The following is a 16,831-nucleotide window of genomic DNA, read 5'->3' as shown; positions in this document are numbered from 1 at the left end:
TCAAGTTGAAACATAACTTGTTTAAACATCCTTTTACCTACATGTGACCAAAAATGCTTTTCAGTGTTTTGGGTCAGATGTCCTTGAACTTTCTCCACATTATAGCATGAAACCTAATTTCTGTGGAGCAAAAATGGCCACCTCATCTCTGAAGTAATTTTTATTAACACATTTCAGGGACAACTTATATAATGACTAGATATACTTGAAAATTAAATATCTGGTGCCTACCCACATTTAATAGAGATTGACACCACATGTAAATTCTGAGGGCTCTTACTCCATGTTCTCTCTTTTCCCTATTAAAAAATAAATCAGGACCTCAAATTCTGTCCTTCATCAATTTGAACTCTAATCTTATTAGAAAGTATTATAAATTAAGTACAACTGGATCTGAATAATTGAATACCAAATTTTAAAATATTTTTGTTTGTTGAGGCACTTACAGTTTCATAGACCTTGGTGAGGAGAAACCGGGAGAGATTATTAGAAGGAATTTATAGTAAATGGTTGAGTCTCTTCTACATGTAACAGTTGCTGTCTTTGGGAGTGGGCCAAGGAGCAAAGTTGTCTGGGCATTATATCCACCCTTAGAGTTCTAGGGTGCAAAATAGGTGATCAGACAGCTATTTGTAATCTAAAACTGACTGAAACATTTAATTGAAGTACAAGTTTCATATAGTGGGAATGAAGAAACTAGTACTTCCTTGATTAGGGTGTATTTATACTGTTGTTGTAGGTAGAGAAAGATGTGAGAGGGAGGTCATGGTCACAGAATGGCGTGGAATCATGGAAGCATATAGTGTGTTTGAAAGACTACAGAATAAGGTTAAACAAAACATGGAGAAAAGCTGAACTGGGAATTTAGGGAGGAAAAATGTTGAGAAAAACAGATATGTTTTATATAGAGATGACTGTAAAGAAGCCGGTAAGGTGGGAAGGGTGTAAGCTTTTGAATTATAGAAACTTTCACCATTTACCATGTGACTTGGCTGAATTTCTTAACTTCTCTGTGCCTCAGTTTATTTATTAAGGATAGTAATACAGTCTATAAGGTTATATTGAGCATTAAAATGATGGATATCAATTTCCAGATCCATACATGTTACAAGTAGTAGACATTGAAGACCTAGTAAACTATTATTTTTAAAAAGTTCTGTTGAGGGCTTCTGGGTGATACCCCTAAATAATTGAAAGGAGGGACTTACAGGTTTGAATAGTCATGTTTACAGCAGCATTATTCACAAAAGCCAAAAGGTGGAAGTGACTCAATTGTCTGTCTATTGATGAGTGAATAAACAAAATCTGGTATATGCATACAATAGAATATGATTCAGCCTTAAACAGGAAGGAAATTCGGACATATGCTACAACATGGATGAAGGTTAAAGATTATGCAAAGTGAAATAAGCCAATCACAGAAGGGCAAATACCATTATTTGTCACTTGCATGAGGTACCTAGATTAGCCAAAATCATAGAGACAAGAAAGTAGAATGGTGGTTGCCAGAGGCTGAGGGGAGGAGGGATGTGGAATTATATTTAGAAATGCTTGGTCTAGAATTTCATTTTGGAAAGATTAATAAAAGAATTCTGGAGATGAATGGTAATAATGGTTGTTCAACATTATTAATGTATTTAATACCACTAAATTGTACACTTAAAAGTGGGTGAGCTGATAAATGTTATGTTTATTTTACCACAATAAAAAATCAGAAAAAATAAAGTGAAACTGTGCTAATTTTTTAAAAAGTCAAATTCTAACCACTTCAGCTCTTTAAGCAAGGTGGCATAATTCATTTAGTTGAGAACAAATGTTGCTTACTGTATTGCACTATTTAGCTTACAGATGAATGGAGAAAAAAAGCGTATCTTAGAGTTTGCTCCTGCTCAAGGAAAGACTGAAGTTCCAGTTTTCAAGGCCTTCTGTGATACTTAAGGATATTGTCCCAGGGTAGATGTTCGTTTGTTGAGCAGAGTCCTGAAGGAGTTTTTGGACATGCAAGAGTAGAAATGGAGCTAAGTTGAGGGTAGGAACCAAAGAGCCTTGCATAGTAAATAATATGAATAATTTTAAATTTCATAGTTCCACAATGGAAGAGGGAAAATAATTAAAAACAATAGGCTATCAAAAAGCTAAGTAGTATTTTTAAAACTACTCCTGATTCTGAATGAATGTTATTGAACAAAGATGACAATTACAGCAGACAATTGTAAAATACCATGTGTTTGTCAATGGAAAAAAAAAAATTTGCCTACCTTCATTAGTTGTAAAAAGTTGTTTCATCCATGAGTTAATTCAAAACATGGAAAATGATTTTAATGAGTTTATTTTTGAAAATAATTTGTAATTCGTAAAATCAACTAGGTACAACTAAATTTCAGGCCTGGGCCTCGTTGTAAGAGTACTAGATGCCATGATTTCTATGGTACTTTTCAAATTTGGAATATTTTGAACTATTTTTCCACTGAAATATGAAAAAAAAAGTACCTTAATGAAACTAAACTATATGGCAGCCACACAGAAATGCCATTTGCTTCACGCACTGCTGAATGATACAGAATATTGGTAGTATCTTGTTGCTGAAGTGTTTGTTGCCTTATTAACAGCAACATATGAAATAATACTGAATTCAACAGATAGGATAAACAGCATTACATTGGGCGGGGTGGAGAGAATAACAGCCCCCTTCCCATGTAATGCTGTTTATCCTTTTTGTTGAATTTAATATTATTCAAGGCTCAGGAAAATATGTGTGTACTGCTTTCAACTGACACAGTCTTAGTTTTTTTTTTTTTTTTTTTTTTTTGAGACAGTTTCACTCTTGTTGCCCACGTTGGAGTGCAATGGCGCCATCTTGGCTCACTGCAACCACTGCCTCACAGATTCATGCAGTTCTCCTTCCTCAGCCTCCCAAGTAGCTGGGATTACAGGCATGTGCCACCACACTCAGCTAATTTTGTATTTTTAGTAGAGACAGGGTTTCTCCATGTTGGTCAGACTGGTCTCGAACTCCTGACCTCAGATGATCCACCCGCCTCGGCCTCCCAAAGTGCTGGGATTATAGGTGTGAGCCACTGTGCCCGGCCCCAGTCTTAGTTTTTATATTGTTTCCCTCCCTTCCTGTTGCCATCTATAAGACAAGCACCTTGCCAGTTGTGTTTGATTCTGACGTTTGAAGTAGCTCTATTTTTTTGCTTAACATGCATACAGATAGATGTTTATGTACCCATCTTGGAAATGTAAGCCTTTGTGAGTTATAACTTAACCGTGGCATCAATTGAGGCTGATAATGTAAGTGGGGGTGAATTTAAGCTACGTTAATGGTTTGGTCCTGTATTCTGAGTGCTATGGGAAATTACTTGGGCTTTAAACAGGAGTGATGTGGTCATAGTTACATGTTAAGAAGGCAAACAGTCTGCAGTGTGAGAATGGATGAGAAGAGGTCAAGAATAGATGGGAGGAGACCAGGAGGTGCATGGAATTGGCAAAACTGAGAGAACCAGGTTTGGAAGGAAGATACTGAGTTCGTTGTTGGAAGTGTTGATTTTGAGGTGTCTTTGATAAGGATGTCAAATATTGGTTTGGATATGTGTGCCTGTAGGCCAGAGATATGAAGTTTAGGGACAGCAAAGTTACTTGAAACCAAGTGTAGATGAACTGGAGGAAACCTAGGACTAATGGAGGCAGACACTTAAGAAGACATGACCAGAGAGGTAGAAAAATGGGGAATCACGAGATGATGCTGTCAAAGGAATCAAAGGAAAACTTGTTTAAAGAGGGGAAGTGGCCCAAAGTCCTGAGTGCTGCTGAGATTAAGATGGAAAAAAAAGTCCGTTAGTCTTATTTATTATGGTAATCTTAACAAGAACTATTTTGGTGTAGAGGTGGGCCCAAGCTAGACTGAAGTAGGTTGAGAAGTGTGAGATGAAGTTACTGAGGAAATGTTGCAGCCAGCTACTTCAAGAAGTTTAGCTCTGAGGAGGAGGAGGGAGATGGAGCAATAGTTGAGAGGAAAGATAGGATCCATGGGTAGGAGAGATGTGAGTGTGTTTCAGTATTTCTATAAGCATCCGGTATAGAACATAAAGTGGGAACACCTAGTACATTGAAGGGAGAATTCATGTGAAGCTTCCAGCTGGTACTGAATCTTGATTCCTGAACCTAATACAGTAACCACAAAAAATGGAATATCTTCTTTAGGTAATAGGCAGGAGAAGTAATACCATTACTTATTTTCCTAATTCCCTATTGTATTCATCAGGGTCCAAACAGGAAACGAATGGAAATTAGATGGTAGTTTGAACAACATACAGACTTACTAACTGTATAGGGGATTATAAGAGGAAAAGAGAACTCTCAGGAGTACTGGAATATCAGATAGGGTGAGCAGCCACTACCCCCAGGGCAGAGGCAGAGCACCCAAGGAAGAAAATTTGGCAGAACCCAACCCTCATCCTTCACAGGATGAGATCTAGACCTTGCTGGAGAGTGTGGGCATGGCCCATTGGATGGCATAGATGTTGGCTGAGCTGTTGTGCTGATGGAACTCTCTAGGAAGCTGTCCATCGGGAAGTGCCATGCCATGGAATTTCCTGTCCAAGGAGGTGGCTTAATGGTGAACCACTCTCTGGAGTACAAAAGAAGCTGTCCCCAGGCAGTTGCTACATGCTGCTGGCCTCTTTGAAGTTCTGGCTGCCCCACACTCGGGGAGCTGTGAAGAGGGGCACAGCAGAACCAGGCAGAGAGCTCTTTTCTTTACTGTTCTTTGAGCATGTGGCACCCTGTACCAACAAAACTTAATATATTGCCAGATGGCATCCACCTCCTTTATCTGAAATAATGGAACCGAGAGACAAAAATTGACAAGTGATAGATAACACCTATTACTGGTCTTTTAACTTAAATTTTTTTTTTTTTTCTGTAACGACTAACATCCTTGTACATAAATCTTTGTGCATATCTTCTTGTTTAGCTCATAAGAGGCTAACCACATTAGAGCATATTTAGAGACGTGATTATTGATCTTTATGTTTTGCTATTTGCTTTTGTGTGCATGAAGTATCTTTAGGAGGAAATAAGAAATAGAGATATTCTTTAGGGAGGGGAACTGGGCGGTGTCACCTATTCATAAAACTAAAAATTCATAAAATTAAACAATGTCATCTGTTGTGTTAAACTTAACCTTGCTAATGTTTAATTTCAGAGAACATTATAGTTTATCAAACAAATTGTCCTTTCTGACCTACACTTGGACATCATTTGCAGCTCTGAATGAGTCAGGGTATTTTCATTGAATTACGTTTCCTCTTAGTGCTATCAAAACCAGGTTCATCCATTTTCATGTGTATCCTTGACCTTTGCCTGGCATTTGTTGTGTTGATCCTACAGATGTTAGCCTCCCAACACTGTTGCCACCAGACCAGATGTGTAGTGTCAAGTGGGGGAGATTCGTAAGTAGCAGGACTCTGTCATAAAAAGTGTTACAGAACTTAAATATTATGATCCTGTTATAATCAGAAATATATTCTCTTGCTATTTTTCCAACAAAGCCTTAAAAAACTTAAGTCTCTTAACCTAACAATAATTATAATTAAGAAATACTTTTGGCCGGGCATGGTGGCTCATGCCTATAATACCAGCACTTTGAGAGGCCAAGGTGGGTGGATCACGAGGTCAAGTGATCGAGATCGTCCTGGTCAACATGGTAAAACCCCATCTCTACTAAAAATATGAAAAATTAGCTGGGCATGGTGGCGGGTGCCTGTAATCCCAGCTACTTGGGAGGCTGAGGCAGGAGAATTGCTTGAACCTGTGAGGCAGAGATTGCAGTGAGCTGAGATCATGCCACTGTACTCCACCCTGTGGGTATAGCAAGACTCTGTCTTAAAAAATAGCATTATTTCCTGTACCACCTTTTAGTTTAAGAAATAATAAAACAATATTGAAAATTTTGGCTATAGAATGTAGTTGTTTTAAAACACTTGAAAAAGTATTTATAGTACTGTAGGCATGTAACAAAATTGCACTTTACCCTTTACGTTTATATAAACATTTAAAGTATTTATAGTTAGATTTTGAGCTTTACCAAAATTTACTTTTCAGTTCAAGCATTGTTTATGTCTTGTACAAAATTGTATTGTACAGCTTTTTTTTAAACTTAAAGTAATTTATAGATTCAATGCTATCCCCATCAAGCTACCAATGACCTTCACAGAACTGGAAAAAACCACCTTAAACTTCATACGGAACTAAAAGAGAGCCTGCACAGCCAAGACAATCCTAAGCAAAAAGAACAAAGTCGGAGGCATCACGCTACCTGACTTCAAACTATACTACAAGGCTACAGTAGTCGAAACAGCATGCTACTGGTACCAAAATAGAGATACAGACCAATGGAACAGAATGGAGGCCTTGAAGGCAACACCACACGTCTACAACCATCTGATCTTTGACAAACTAGACAAAAACAAGCAATGGGGAAAGGATTCCCTGTTTAATAAATGATGTTGGAAAAACTTGCTAGCCATGTACAGAAAGCAAAATCTGGACCCCTTCCTGACACCTTACACTAAAATTAACTCCAGATGGATTAAAGACTTAAACATAAGACCTAACACCATAAAAACCCTAGTTAAGAAAACCTAGGCAAAACCATTCAGGATGTAGGCATAGGCAAGGACTTCATGACTATTAACACCAAAAGCATTGGCAACAAAAGCCAAAATAGACAAATGGGACCTAATTAAACTCCAGAGCTTCTGTACAGCAAAAGAAATCATTAGAGTGAACCAGCAACCAACAGAATGGGAAAAATTTTTTGCACTCTACCCATCTGACAAAGGGCTAATATCCAGAATCTACAAAGAACTAAAACAGATTTACAAGAAAAAAACAAATCCATTCAAAAGTAGGCAAAGGATATGAACATATACTTTTCAAAAGAAGACATATATGAGGCCAACAAACATGAAAACATGCTCATCATCACTGGTTATTAGAGAAATGCAGATGAAAACCACATTGAGATACCACCTCATGCCAGTTAGAATGGTGATCATTAAAAAATCTGGAGACAACAGATGCTGGAGAGGTTGTGGAGACATAGGAACACTTTTACACTGTTGGTGGAAGTGTAAATTAGTTCAACCATTGTGGAAGACAATGGTGATTCCTCAAGGACCTAGAAATAGGAATTCCATTTGACCCAGCAATCCCATTACTGGATATATACCCAAATGATTATTAATTGTTCTTTTATAAAGACACATCCACACGTATGTTCATTGCAGCGCTGTTTACAATAGCAAAGACCTGGAACCAACCCAAATGCCCATCGATGATAGATTGAACACAAAAAACAACGAGTTTGTGTTCTTTGTAGGGACACGGATGAATCTGGAAACCATCATTCTGAGCAAAGCAGGGAAGAGTTACCTAGTCTTAGATCCATTTTGAAATACGAAGAGATAAACAGTATTTTGACACTTTTACCTACATTACTTAAAGTGGTTTTGCCTATTAAAACTTTAAGAAAGATCCAAATGATTCTTAATTTTATGTCTTACTTATTTGAATCATTGCATTTTGCTGGTTAACAAAGCAAAAATTAATTTGTATAATTTTTATAAAAGCGTATCAAAATTTATAGGTTTTTCTTAAATCCTTGTTAAACTCTTAAAATTTTTTTTTCTGGACAGGCAAGGTGGCTTACGCCTGTAATCCCAGCACTTTGTGAGGCTAAGGCAGGCAGATCACCTGAGGTCAGTTCAAGACCTGCCTGGCCAACGTGACGAAACCTTATTTTTACTAAAAATACAAAAATTAGCCAGGCGTAGTGGTGGGCCCCTGTAATCCCAGCTACTAGGGAGGCTGATACAGAAGAATTGCTTGAACCCAGGAGGTGGAGGTTGCAGTGAGCTGAGATCATGCCATTGCACTCCAGCCTGGGCAACAACAGCAGAACTCTGTCTCAAAAAAAAAAAAAAAAAAAAAAAAATTCTAAAAATCTTTGTTATTTCTCTGCAGGAAAAAGTAGAATTTTAAGACTAATGACAAATGATGTAGAAAAAAGAAACTGAATACATTTACATATGAGCTGTCACAGGAATGTTTGCTATGTTCAGTGCCAGTTCCCACCATCTGTCCCCAGGCCATCTTGTGTTTTTGAGACGGAGTTTCGCTCTTGTTACCCAGAGTGGAGTGCTGTGGTGCAGTCTCGGTTCACTCCAGCCTTTGCCTCCCAGATTTACGTGATTCCCCTACCTCAGCTTCCCTAGTACCGGGATTACAGGCGCCCACTACCACACCCGGCTAATTTTTGTATTTTTAGTAGAGATGGGGTTTCACTTTGTTGACCAGGCTGGTCTTGAATTCCTGACCTCAAGTGATCCACCCACCTCGGCCTCCCAAAGTGCTGGGATTACAGGCATGAGCTACTACGCCCAGCCCCCAGGCCTTCTTTCTATTCCAAGTATCTAGTCTAGTGCTGGCATTACAGTAGGCATCCATTAAGCTTTTTTTTGAGCTAGATGATGATCAATTTGAAGTTTCTAAAGATGACATTCTTACTAATTTAGTGCTTACTCTTAGTAATTTTCTTTGTCGTGTTTTCAGGACTACAGGAATATGTGGAAGCTGTCTCTTTTCAACACTTCATCAAAACACGATCATTAATCAGTATGGAGGAAATTAATAAACAGTTGATATTTACGACTGAAGACAGTGGGAAAGAAAATAAGACTGTGAGAACTTAAAATTTATTTCACATTTATTTTATAATTTATATCACAATGTGATGATTCTGGTAGATTTACTGGCTTATAATGCTAAGATTGAGATGGGAATGTTCTTTCTAAAGTGTGGTTCTCAACTAGGAAACAGTCTTTTTAAATATTTCAGTTAGTGGATAGAACAAGAACAACTATGGGCATATTGAGAAAGTAATGCTCTTTACCTAAAGCATTATGGAGTGATTATTGCAAATCCTCTTTTGGTTTTACTATTTTTCACGTGCCCTGTAAGGTTTATAAACACTATCTTATTTAATTCTTTTGTTAGCCTTATGTGGTAAGCATTATTACTCTCATTTTACAGAGGAAAAAACAGGCTTTTAGAGAGTTTAAGTGACTTACTAGAAGCCACACAACTGAAAAGTGTGGCAGAGCTAAGATTTGAAGTTAGGTATTTTGAATCCAAGCTTGTGCCTTTGTCCTCTCTGCCAGTGCATCTCACAGTGTGCTGCAGGGACCCCTCGTATCAGGCACCTACCTCAAAGGCTTGTTTTAAAGGATTTGACTTAAAGATTATTAATTCGGCAATATATAGCACCTGACACATAAGTGCTCAGTAGTCTGCTGTTATAAAGTAGTTTTTATATAGTGAGAGCTGTTAATCATTTACTCAGTTCATAATGCTTGTATCTGAAATTCATGTAGTTTTTCTGAATTAAGAAAAAAAACTTTTGCAGTTTGACTTTTAAACAAATACTATTTTTTTCCTTCTGGGTTTCAAGATATAACATTCAGGCAATAAAGTAAGCTGTATTGACTGATACTTTCTGAGATACCAGTACACTTAAAGATCAAATAAAATAATTAAAAAAATTTTTTTTTTGTCTTTTTGAAATTATTTTTTAAAACACCAATTATTCGGGATAGGTAGGTAGGAGATGGAAGATGCTGCAGAAATAATATTTTCTTGAATATCGACTAAAATATTAATACAAATGAGACTAATTTGGCATGACAGGTAGAACTTTAAGGAAGCCATGTATTTTCTTAACTTTTTAAACTATGTGAAGTTTATTAAGGAGGAAATTTATTTTGAGAAGTAAAATTTCTTCATATTTTTTATTTATCTAGTGTAGAATGAATTACACAAAGAAGAAAAGTAGGCATATTTGACCCTGCTTCTTACATAATATTGAAGAAGTTACTACACTTCCCTTTAAAGTTCTCTTTAATATCAAAAGGAAAATGTTGGGGAAAAGGCCAGAAAATTTAGAATGAAAGTACTGTTTTCAGAACGTAGGTACTAGATTACTTTAAGATTATGGGGCTATGATATTCATATACACATTTCAAATTGTTAAGACTATCTTCATAAATAACTTTTAGTGCTAAAGATTCTTGGTGCTTGGTGCTGAAATTTCTGGGAATTTGATTGGAAAAGGTATTTTGCTCTGACTTGCCTGTTAGGAATATTTTCAAAAGTATTTAATTTTTAAAATTTCTTATTGTGAAGAATTTCAAACATGCAGAAAAACAGAATGGAAACGCATAGTGCCACTAAGTAGCTGTCATGTTATCTGTGATGTTTCTTGGACCTCACACCATATGCTAAGTAATGAGGATGTTGCACCAGATGGTCTCTGAAGAGTCCAAACAATGTATTAGGATTCATGTATTAGATACATAGCAAAGAGTGATCTTAATAAAACTATATCCCTAGTCTCAGCTTATATTTAAACTTCCTTTAAACTTCACTCACAAGAATTATCTCATTAGCTCCTCAAAAGCACAATTCTTACTTGCACACCTTTGTACTTCTCACTTCCTAAAATGTCCTTTGATGTAATTGCAACTTTACCTACTCTTTTATACATATAGTCTTTTAATAACAATTTAGGCATTGTCTCTACCAGAAAGAATTTAATAGAGGGAGATCAATGTGGAGAGAGATTTACATGATGATGGTAATCATGGTAGCAGCTGGCATTTGTTGAATATTTACTTTGTGTTGGGCATTATGCCAAGAACTTGGTAACTGTTATTTAATCCTTAAGATAAACCTCTGAGGTAGGTACTGTTATCCCATTTTACAGATGAGGAAACTGAGGTTTTAGAGAGATGAAATAACTTGCCCAAGGGCATACACCTTATGAAGCAAGGTCCTGGAAGAGGTGGGAGGAGATGGGTCAAGGTCATTTGGAAGAGTTAACCTCAAACAAGAGGAGGGACAACTCATCATCTGAGACTGGAGGATAGAAGGTAAAGATGGGTGTGGATATAATTTTTTTATTTTTTTGGTAGGGATAAAGGCAGTTGCAAGAGATTGTGCTAGGTAAGCTGGCAAATGACCAGGTCAGTGAAATTGGGCAAGATTGTCTAGTGAAAGTGAAGAGGTTTGAGACTGAGGAGAGTGGTGAAAGGTTTGAAACAGTGTTTAAAGAGGCTGGAGAGAGAACCATCTAATCATAAGTAAAAGGATTGGAGAGTAATTTGTAGCAGTACAAACTCTACAGTTGTGATTACCATTTAGCTCAGTGACTGGTACTCAGCCACCTGAAACAGGGACTAATGAGTAGATTTTAGCATTGATAAAGGATTCTATTTTTGCTGGTTAGGTGCAAGTAGAAAATACAGCAGTCAAAGGGAATTGAGGATACAGGGAGAGAATAATAAAATGTGATGGTCAGTGCTGAGTAGGGAAAGACAAGAGGCCAGAAAAAGACGAAACAACTTAGGAAAGCATGAATGGATCAGAAACTTGGAGGGCTGTATGATTTTTCCTTTAAGTAAGTAATTGTTGTGCAATAAAGCCATTAAGCCTTAAGAATTTTTTATTGTGTACGTCAAGTGAAGTTGGAAGTAGTTGGTTTCATAATGATATATTTCAAAAGTGTCTTGAAGTCATCTGGTTTAATTCACTACCCAGGGCATGGATTCCTCCTATCACATCCCAAATGGTTATTAAGCAAAATAGATTTATTTCAGTTAGAAAAAATTATGACTAATTTGCTGTTGATTTTATACTTCTATAATAAATGCAGTACATGCTATATTAACTCTTTTTCACGGTGTACTTTCTTTGTGTGTGTATGTGTGTTTTTTGTTTCTTTACCAGCCTTCCTCTGACGCACAGGATAAGCAGTTTGGTACTTGGAGACTGAAAGTCACACCTGTCGATTACCTTTTGGGAGTGGCTGATTTAACTGGAGAATTGATGCGGATGTGTATTAACAGTGTGGGGAATGGGGACATTGACACCCCCTTTGAAGTGAGCCAGTTTTTACGTCAGGTTTATGATGGGTTTTCATTCATTGGCAACACTGGACCTTACGAGGTTTCTAAGAAGCTGTATACCTTGAAACAAAGTTTGGCCAAAGTGGAGAATGCTTGTTATGCCTTGAAAGTCAGAGGGTCAGAAATTCCAAAACATATGTTGGCAGATGTGTTTTCAGTTAAAACAGAAATGATTGATCAAGAAGAGGGCATTTCTTAGAACGACATTACTCTCATTCTTTTGAGAACTAAGAGACCAATTTGTAAGACTTATTTAGTATTTGATTTAACTTTATTGTGGCTTTTACATAGAAACATATTCAGTTGTACTTGTTTTAAATTGTATACAAGCTGTACATAAAATTAGCCAAATGAATTCATTTCTTATATCTTAAGAAAGTTTGCATACAGATGTTTGCATATATGCCTTTTTGAATTTTTGCTGGTTAATCTTTATCATTTATCTTTGTAACGTGAACAAGCTTCAGAGTGCACTTTTTGCCACAGCCCATTTTATTATTTACTTTGTCTGAAGTTTGGAGTGATAATTTTTAGTGGAAGCAATTTGTAATTTAAGTTGGCTTTATTATATATAGAAAAGATTTTTTAGTTAAACTTGTGGACTTGAGCTTCCTGTTTAAATTTCTTGTTGATATTGTGCCAAGCCAAAAATAGGCTTATTCCATGGAACAAGAATTAAAAATGAATAAGCTATCAACATATAATTTAAGTACAAGTTTAGGGCGGGCACAGTGGCTCATGCCTGTAATCCCAGCACTTTGGGAGGCCAAAGTGGGCCGGTTCACACGGTCAGGAGTTTGAGACCAGCCTGACTGATATGGTGAAACCCCATCTCTACTGAAACTACAAAAATTAGCCAGGCGTGGTGGCATGTGCCTGTAATCCCAGCTACTCAGGAGGCTGAGGCAGGAGAATTGCTTGAACCTGGGAGGCGGAGGTTGCAGTGAGCTGAGATTGTGCCACTGCGTTCCAGTGTGGGCACAGAGCAGGACTGTATCTCAAAAAAAAGTACAAGTTTGTAAGGTATTATAGTAAAAATTCACATTTTGGCTGATTTTAGGTCATTTAAAATTTATATAAAACAACCTTCCGTAAAAATTTGACAGATACCCAGATGTTCCTTTCTCCATTTATTTTTTATCACAGAAGGTCTGATAGAGAATTGGAGCTAAATTATAATATTTTTGTTGGTAAAGTTAAGTTGAATTATATACTTGTACATACAATGGAAATGCTTTTAATGGTGATTATTTAGCAATTTTTGTTTTATATTAGGCATGTTTGGAGGCTTTCCTATTCTAGCATTTAAATTTAAATTTTATTAAAATTAAATAATTTAAATCTAGCATTTAAATTTAAATAATTTAAGTCTAGCATTTACATTTAAATAATTATAATGAAGTTTTGAAATACTAAGTTAATCCAGACCTTTAGTTGTCCCATGGTGTTGATAAAGTTGCCAAAGAAAGTGTATTATGTACAATTCAGCAATAAGACAGCTGTCAACACAGTTGAGAATAACAATGATTTGCTAGTAATATTTAGAATTTGGAATTTGCCTACTGAAACTAGTTATAGATTATTACTTGTGATGTGAAACTGACTTGAGCATGACAACCAGACATTTCCAGTTGGTTTTGTAAGTTTTGAGAATCTAGATTACTGGGTTTTATTTTTTGAAAGATTAGCTCTGTTTGTAAGGGCTGATTCCTTGAAAATGTGATTTTCCAAAAAAAAAAAGAAAGAAAATAAAACATGGACATGCCTAGTAAATTATATTTGTTTGTTTGTTTGTTTGTTTGTGTTAGTGAGGGTTTTTTGGTTTCCCAACGTGTAGTCAACTCACTACAGGTGAGTTGGTGCCATTGCTACTGAAATATCTCCACAGTTCATGTAATACTAACTGTGGGTGTTATGCCAGGGTGGTAGAGGATCTAAACATACTCCTAGTGTCTCACTTGTAAAATGCTTACTATGGTGGCATCATGTGTGGTAATGTTTTTCATCTTAAATAGAAATATTAAATCTATTAGAACATCTAAGATATACTGCTGAAAGTCCCATTACATACTACCAATTGAAGTTAAATTTATCCTGTTAAAAGTACAATAATAATGGATTGCTAAATGTTTTACAGATGGTTAAAATGGAAGTCTTTTGAATAAAATATTACGCTATAGAAATTAAACTTATTGTTTGATCATATTGAGAAATGATGAAACTTGTAGAATTTTTGGTGAAAACAAGAAACCTAATATAGACTAGCTAAATAATGGGGATATATTATTTCTTTAAAAAGCCTAGAGGTAGGGGGGTTTCTAATTTTGACTCAGTTGCTCAATGATGTCCTCAGGGACCCAGAATTCTTCCTGCTCTCTGTCATTATGCTCTCCTCAAATCAACTCCATTATTGATTGCAGGATAGTTGCTGCGTTTCCAGGCATTATTTAACAGAAGAGGATAGAGACTTCCTTGTGCTTTTATGAGTGAGAAAACCTTTTCCATAAACTCTCAGGGAAGACATCTCTTAACATTTCATTGACCCAGATTGGGTAACATTTACATTGCTCTACACCAGGAAAGGAGTATATAATATTAATACATCAGTGGATTTTTCCTAGGGGAGAAAGGCAAATGTGATAAACTGATTCAGGGCTTTGCTGTTAGAGAAGGGGACTTTGGGTAGGCAGTCAACTCACTACATGTGAGTTGGTGCTGTTGCTACTGATATATCTCCATATTTCATGTCATACTAATATTGTGGGTGTTATGCCAACTCCAAGTGCCTCAGTTTTAAAATGCTTACTATGATGGCATCATATGTGGGAATGTTTTTCATCTTTAATAGAAGAAGAAACTCGTTCTAGGTCATATGGTAAGTTGCTGACAAAATCCTGAAAGAATATTGGGTAATTTCTTTCAGAAATAATTTCTGGCAGATATTACATCAGTAAATTTTTTTTTTTTTTGAGGCATAGTCTCTGTCTGTTGCCCAGGCTGGAGTGCAATCTCCATTTCATGGGTTCAAGCGATTTTCCTTCCTCAGCCTCTCCAGTTGCTGGGATTACAGGCACGTGCAACCATTACTGGCTACTTTTCTTAGTAGAGATAGGGTTTTTATCATGTTGGCCAGGTTGATCTTGAACTCCTGACCTCAAGTGATCCTCTTGCTTCGGCCTCCCAAAGTGCTGGCTTTACAGGTGTGAGCCACTGTGTGCGGCCTACATCAGTGATTTTTAAAATACACATTGAGAGTCCTGGGACTTTTTGAAGGTGACTCAAAGAAAGATACTTACATTAGATTGGCAGAACAGATTTTTATATTTGATCCAAACCCTTTGTTGTCTACATAAGACTTACTTTAGATTCAGACACACAAATAGATTGAAAGTAAAAGGATGGAAAAAGATATTTCAGCAAATAACCAAAAGAGAGCTAGAGTGGCTATATGAATAATATCCAGCAAAATAGACTTTTAAGAAAAAAAATTTTTTTTTGCTAGAAACATTATATAATGATAAAAGAACCCATCAAGAATACATGACAATTATATATATGTGTGGATGTGTACGTCTACACAGTTTTCTAGCAGAATCCCAAAATACATAAAGGAAAATTGAAGTGGAGAGAACTAGACAATTGAACAGTAATCATTGGAGACTTCAATACTCCACTTCCAATGGCTAGGACACCATGACAGAAGATCAGTAAGGAACTTGAACAACTCTGTAGACCAATTGGATTTAACACACATATGTACAGAAAGCTCCACTGAACAGCAGAATACCTGTTTTTCTCAAGTGTACATGAAACATTCTTTGCAAAATTTTAGACCACGAAACACAGCTCAATAAATTTAAAAATATTGAAATAATACAAAATATGTTCTCTGACCACAATGGAATGAAACTATAAATCAACAGAAGAAAATAGATATAATTCACTAATAGGTGGAAGTTAAGCAACGAACTTCTAAGTGACAAGTGGGTCAAAGATGAAATCACAGGGAAATTTGAAAATACATTGGGATGAGTGGAAGGAAAAACTTGGTATACAGTAACATGGGTGCACTAGAGTTGTGCATAGATGGAACTTTATAGCTTTAAATATCTGCATTTAAAGAAGAAAAGGTTTCAAGTTAACCTAAACTTCAACCTTAAGAAATTAGAAAAAGAGCAAACCCACAAAACAAGCAGAAAAAAGGTAATAAAGATTTTAGCAGAAATATTAAATACAGAATAGAAAAACAATTGAGGCTGGGGGTGGTGGTTCATGCCTGTAATCTAAGCACTTTGGGAGGCTGAGGCAAGTAGATCACCTGAGGTCAGGAGTTCGAGACCAGCCTGGCCAACTTGGCAAAACCCTGTCTCCACTAAAAAAATTAGCTGGGCTTGGTGGTGTGCACCTGTACTCCTAGCTACTTGGGAGGCTGAGGCAGGAGAATCTCTTGAACCCAGGACGTGTGGAGGTTGCAGTGAGCTGAGATCATGCCTGCACTTCAGCCTGGGTGACACAGCAAGACTCCATCTAAAAGAAACAGAAAAACAATTGAGATAGTAACAAAACCAAAAGTTGATTCTTTGTAAAGATCAACAAAATTAACCTTTGGCCAAACTGATCAAGGGGAAAAAAAGACTCAATTTACTAAAATCAGAAGTGAACAAGGGGATGTTATTACCAACTGTACAGAAGTAAAAATTAGATTACTGAGAACAATTGTATGCTGAAAAATTATATAACCTAGATGAAAGGGACAAATTCCTGGAAACTTGCAAACTAAGAAAAATGATTCAAAAAGTTGAAAG

The 16,831-nt window shown here is 36.5% G+C and overlaps 1 protein-coding gene across 2 annotated transcripts in view; it reads left to right on the top strand.

The window, feature by feature from the left end:
- Positions 1-13,799, top strand: part of TSNAX (translin associated factor X) — a 36,446-nt gene extending 22,647 nt beyond the window's left edge. The window contains exons 5-7 of one of the 2 annotated variants that reach the window (XR_004257995.1): positions 8,617-8,744; positions 10,826-10,991; positions 11,848-11,972. Coding sequence is in view for 1 of the 2 variants with exons in the window: in XM_032242446.1 (XP_032098337.1) it covers positions 8,617-8,744; positions 11,848-12,225 (506 nt within the window). In the remaining variant the exon portion in view is untranslated. Of the gene's footprint in view, positions 1-8,616; positions 8,745-10,825; positions 10,992-11,847 lie in introns of both variants that reach the window. The other variant, XM_032242446.1, reaches the window with a different exon arrangement.
- The last annotated feature ends 3,032 nt before the right edge of the window (positions 13,800-16,831 follow it).

Source organism: Sapajus apella, unplaced genomic scaffold (genome assembly GCF_009761245.1).
Source record: "Sapajus apella isolate SASKATOON/1434 unplaced genomic scaffold, GSC_monkey_1.0 scaffold49, whole genome shotgun sequence".
In the NCBI taxonomy this organism is placed as follows: domain Eukaryota; kingdom Metazoa; phylum Chordata; class Mammalia; order Primates; family Cebidae; genus Sapajus; species Sapajus apella.
This window is presented reverse-complemented; position numbering and strand designations above follow the sequence as displayed.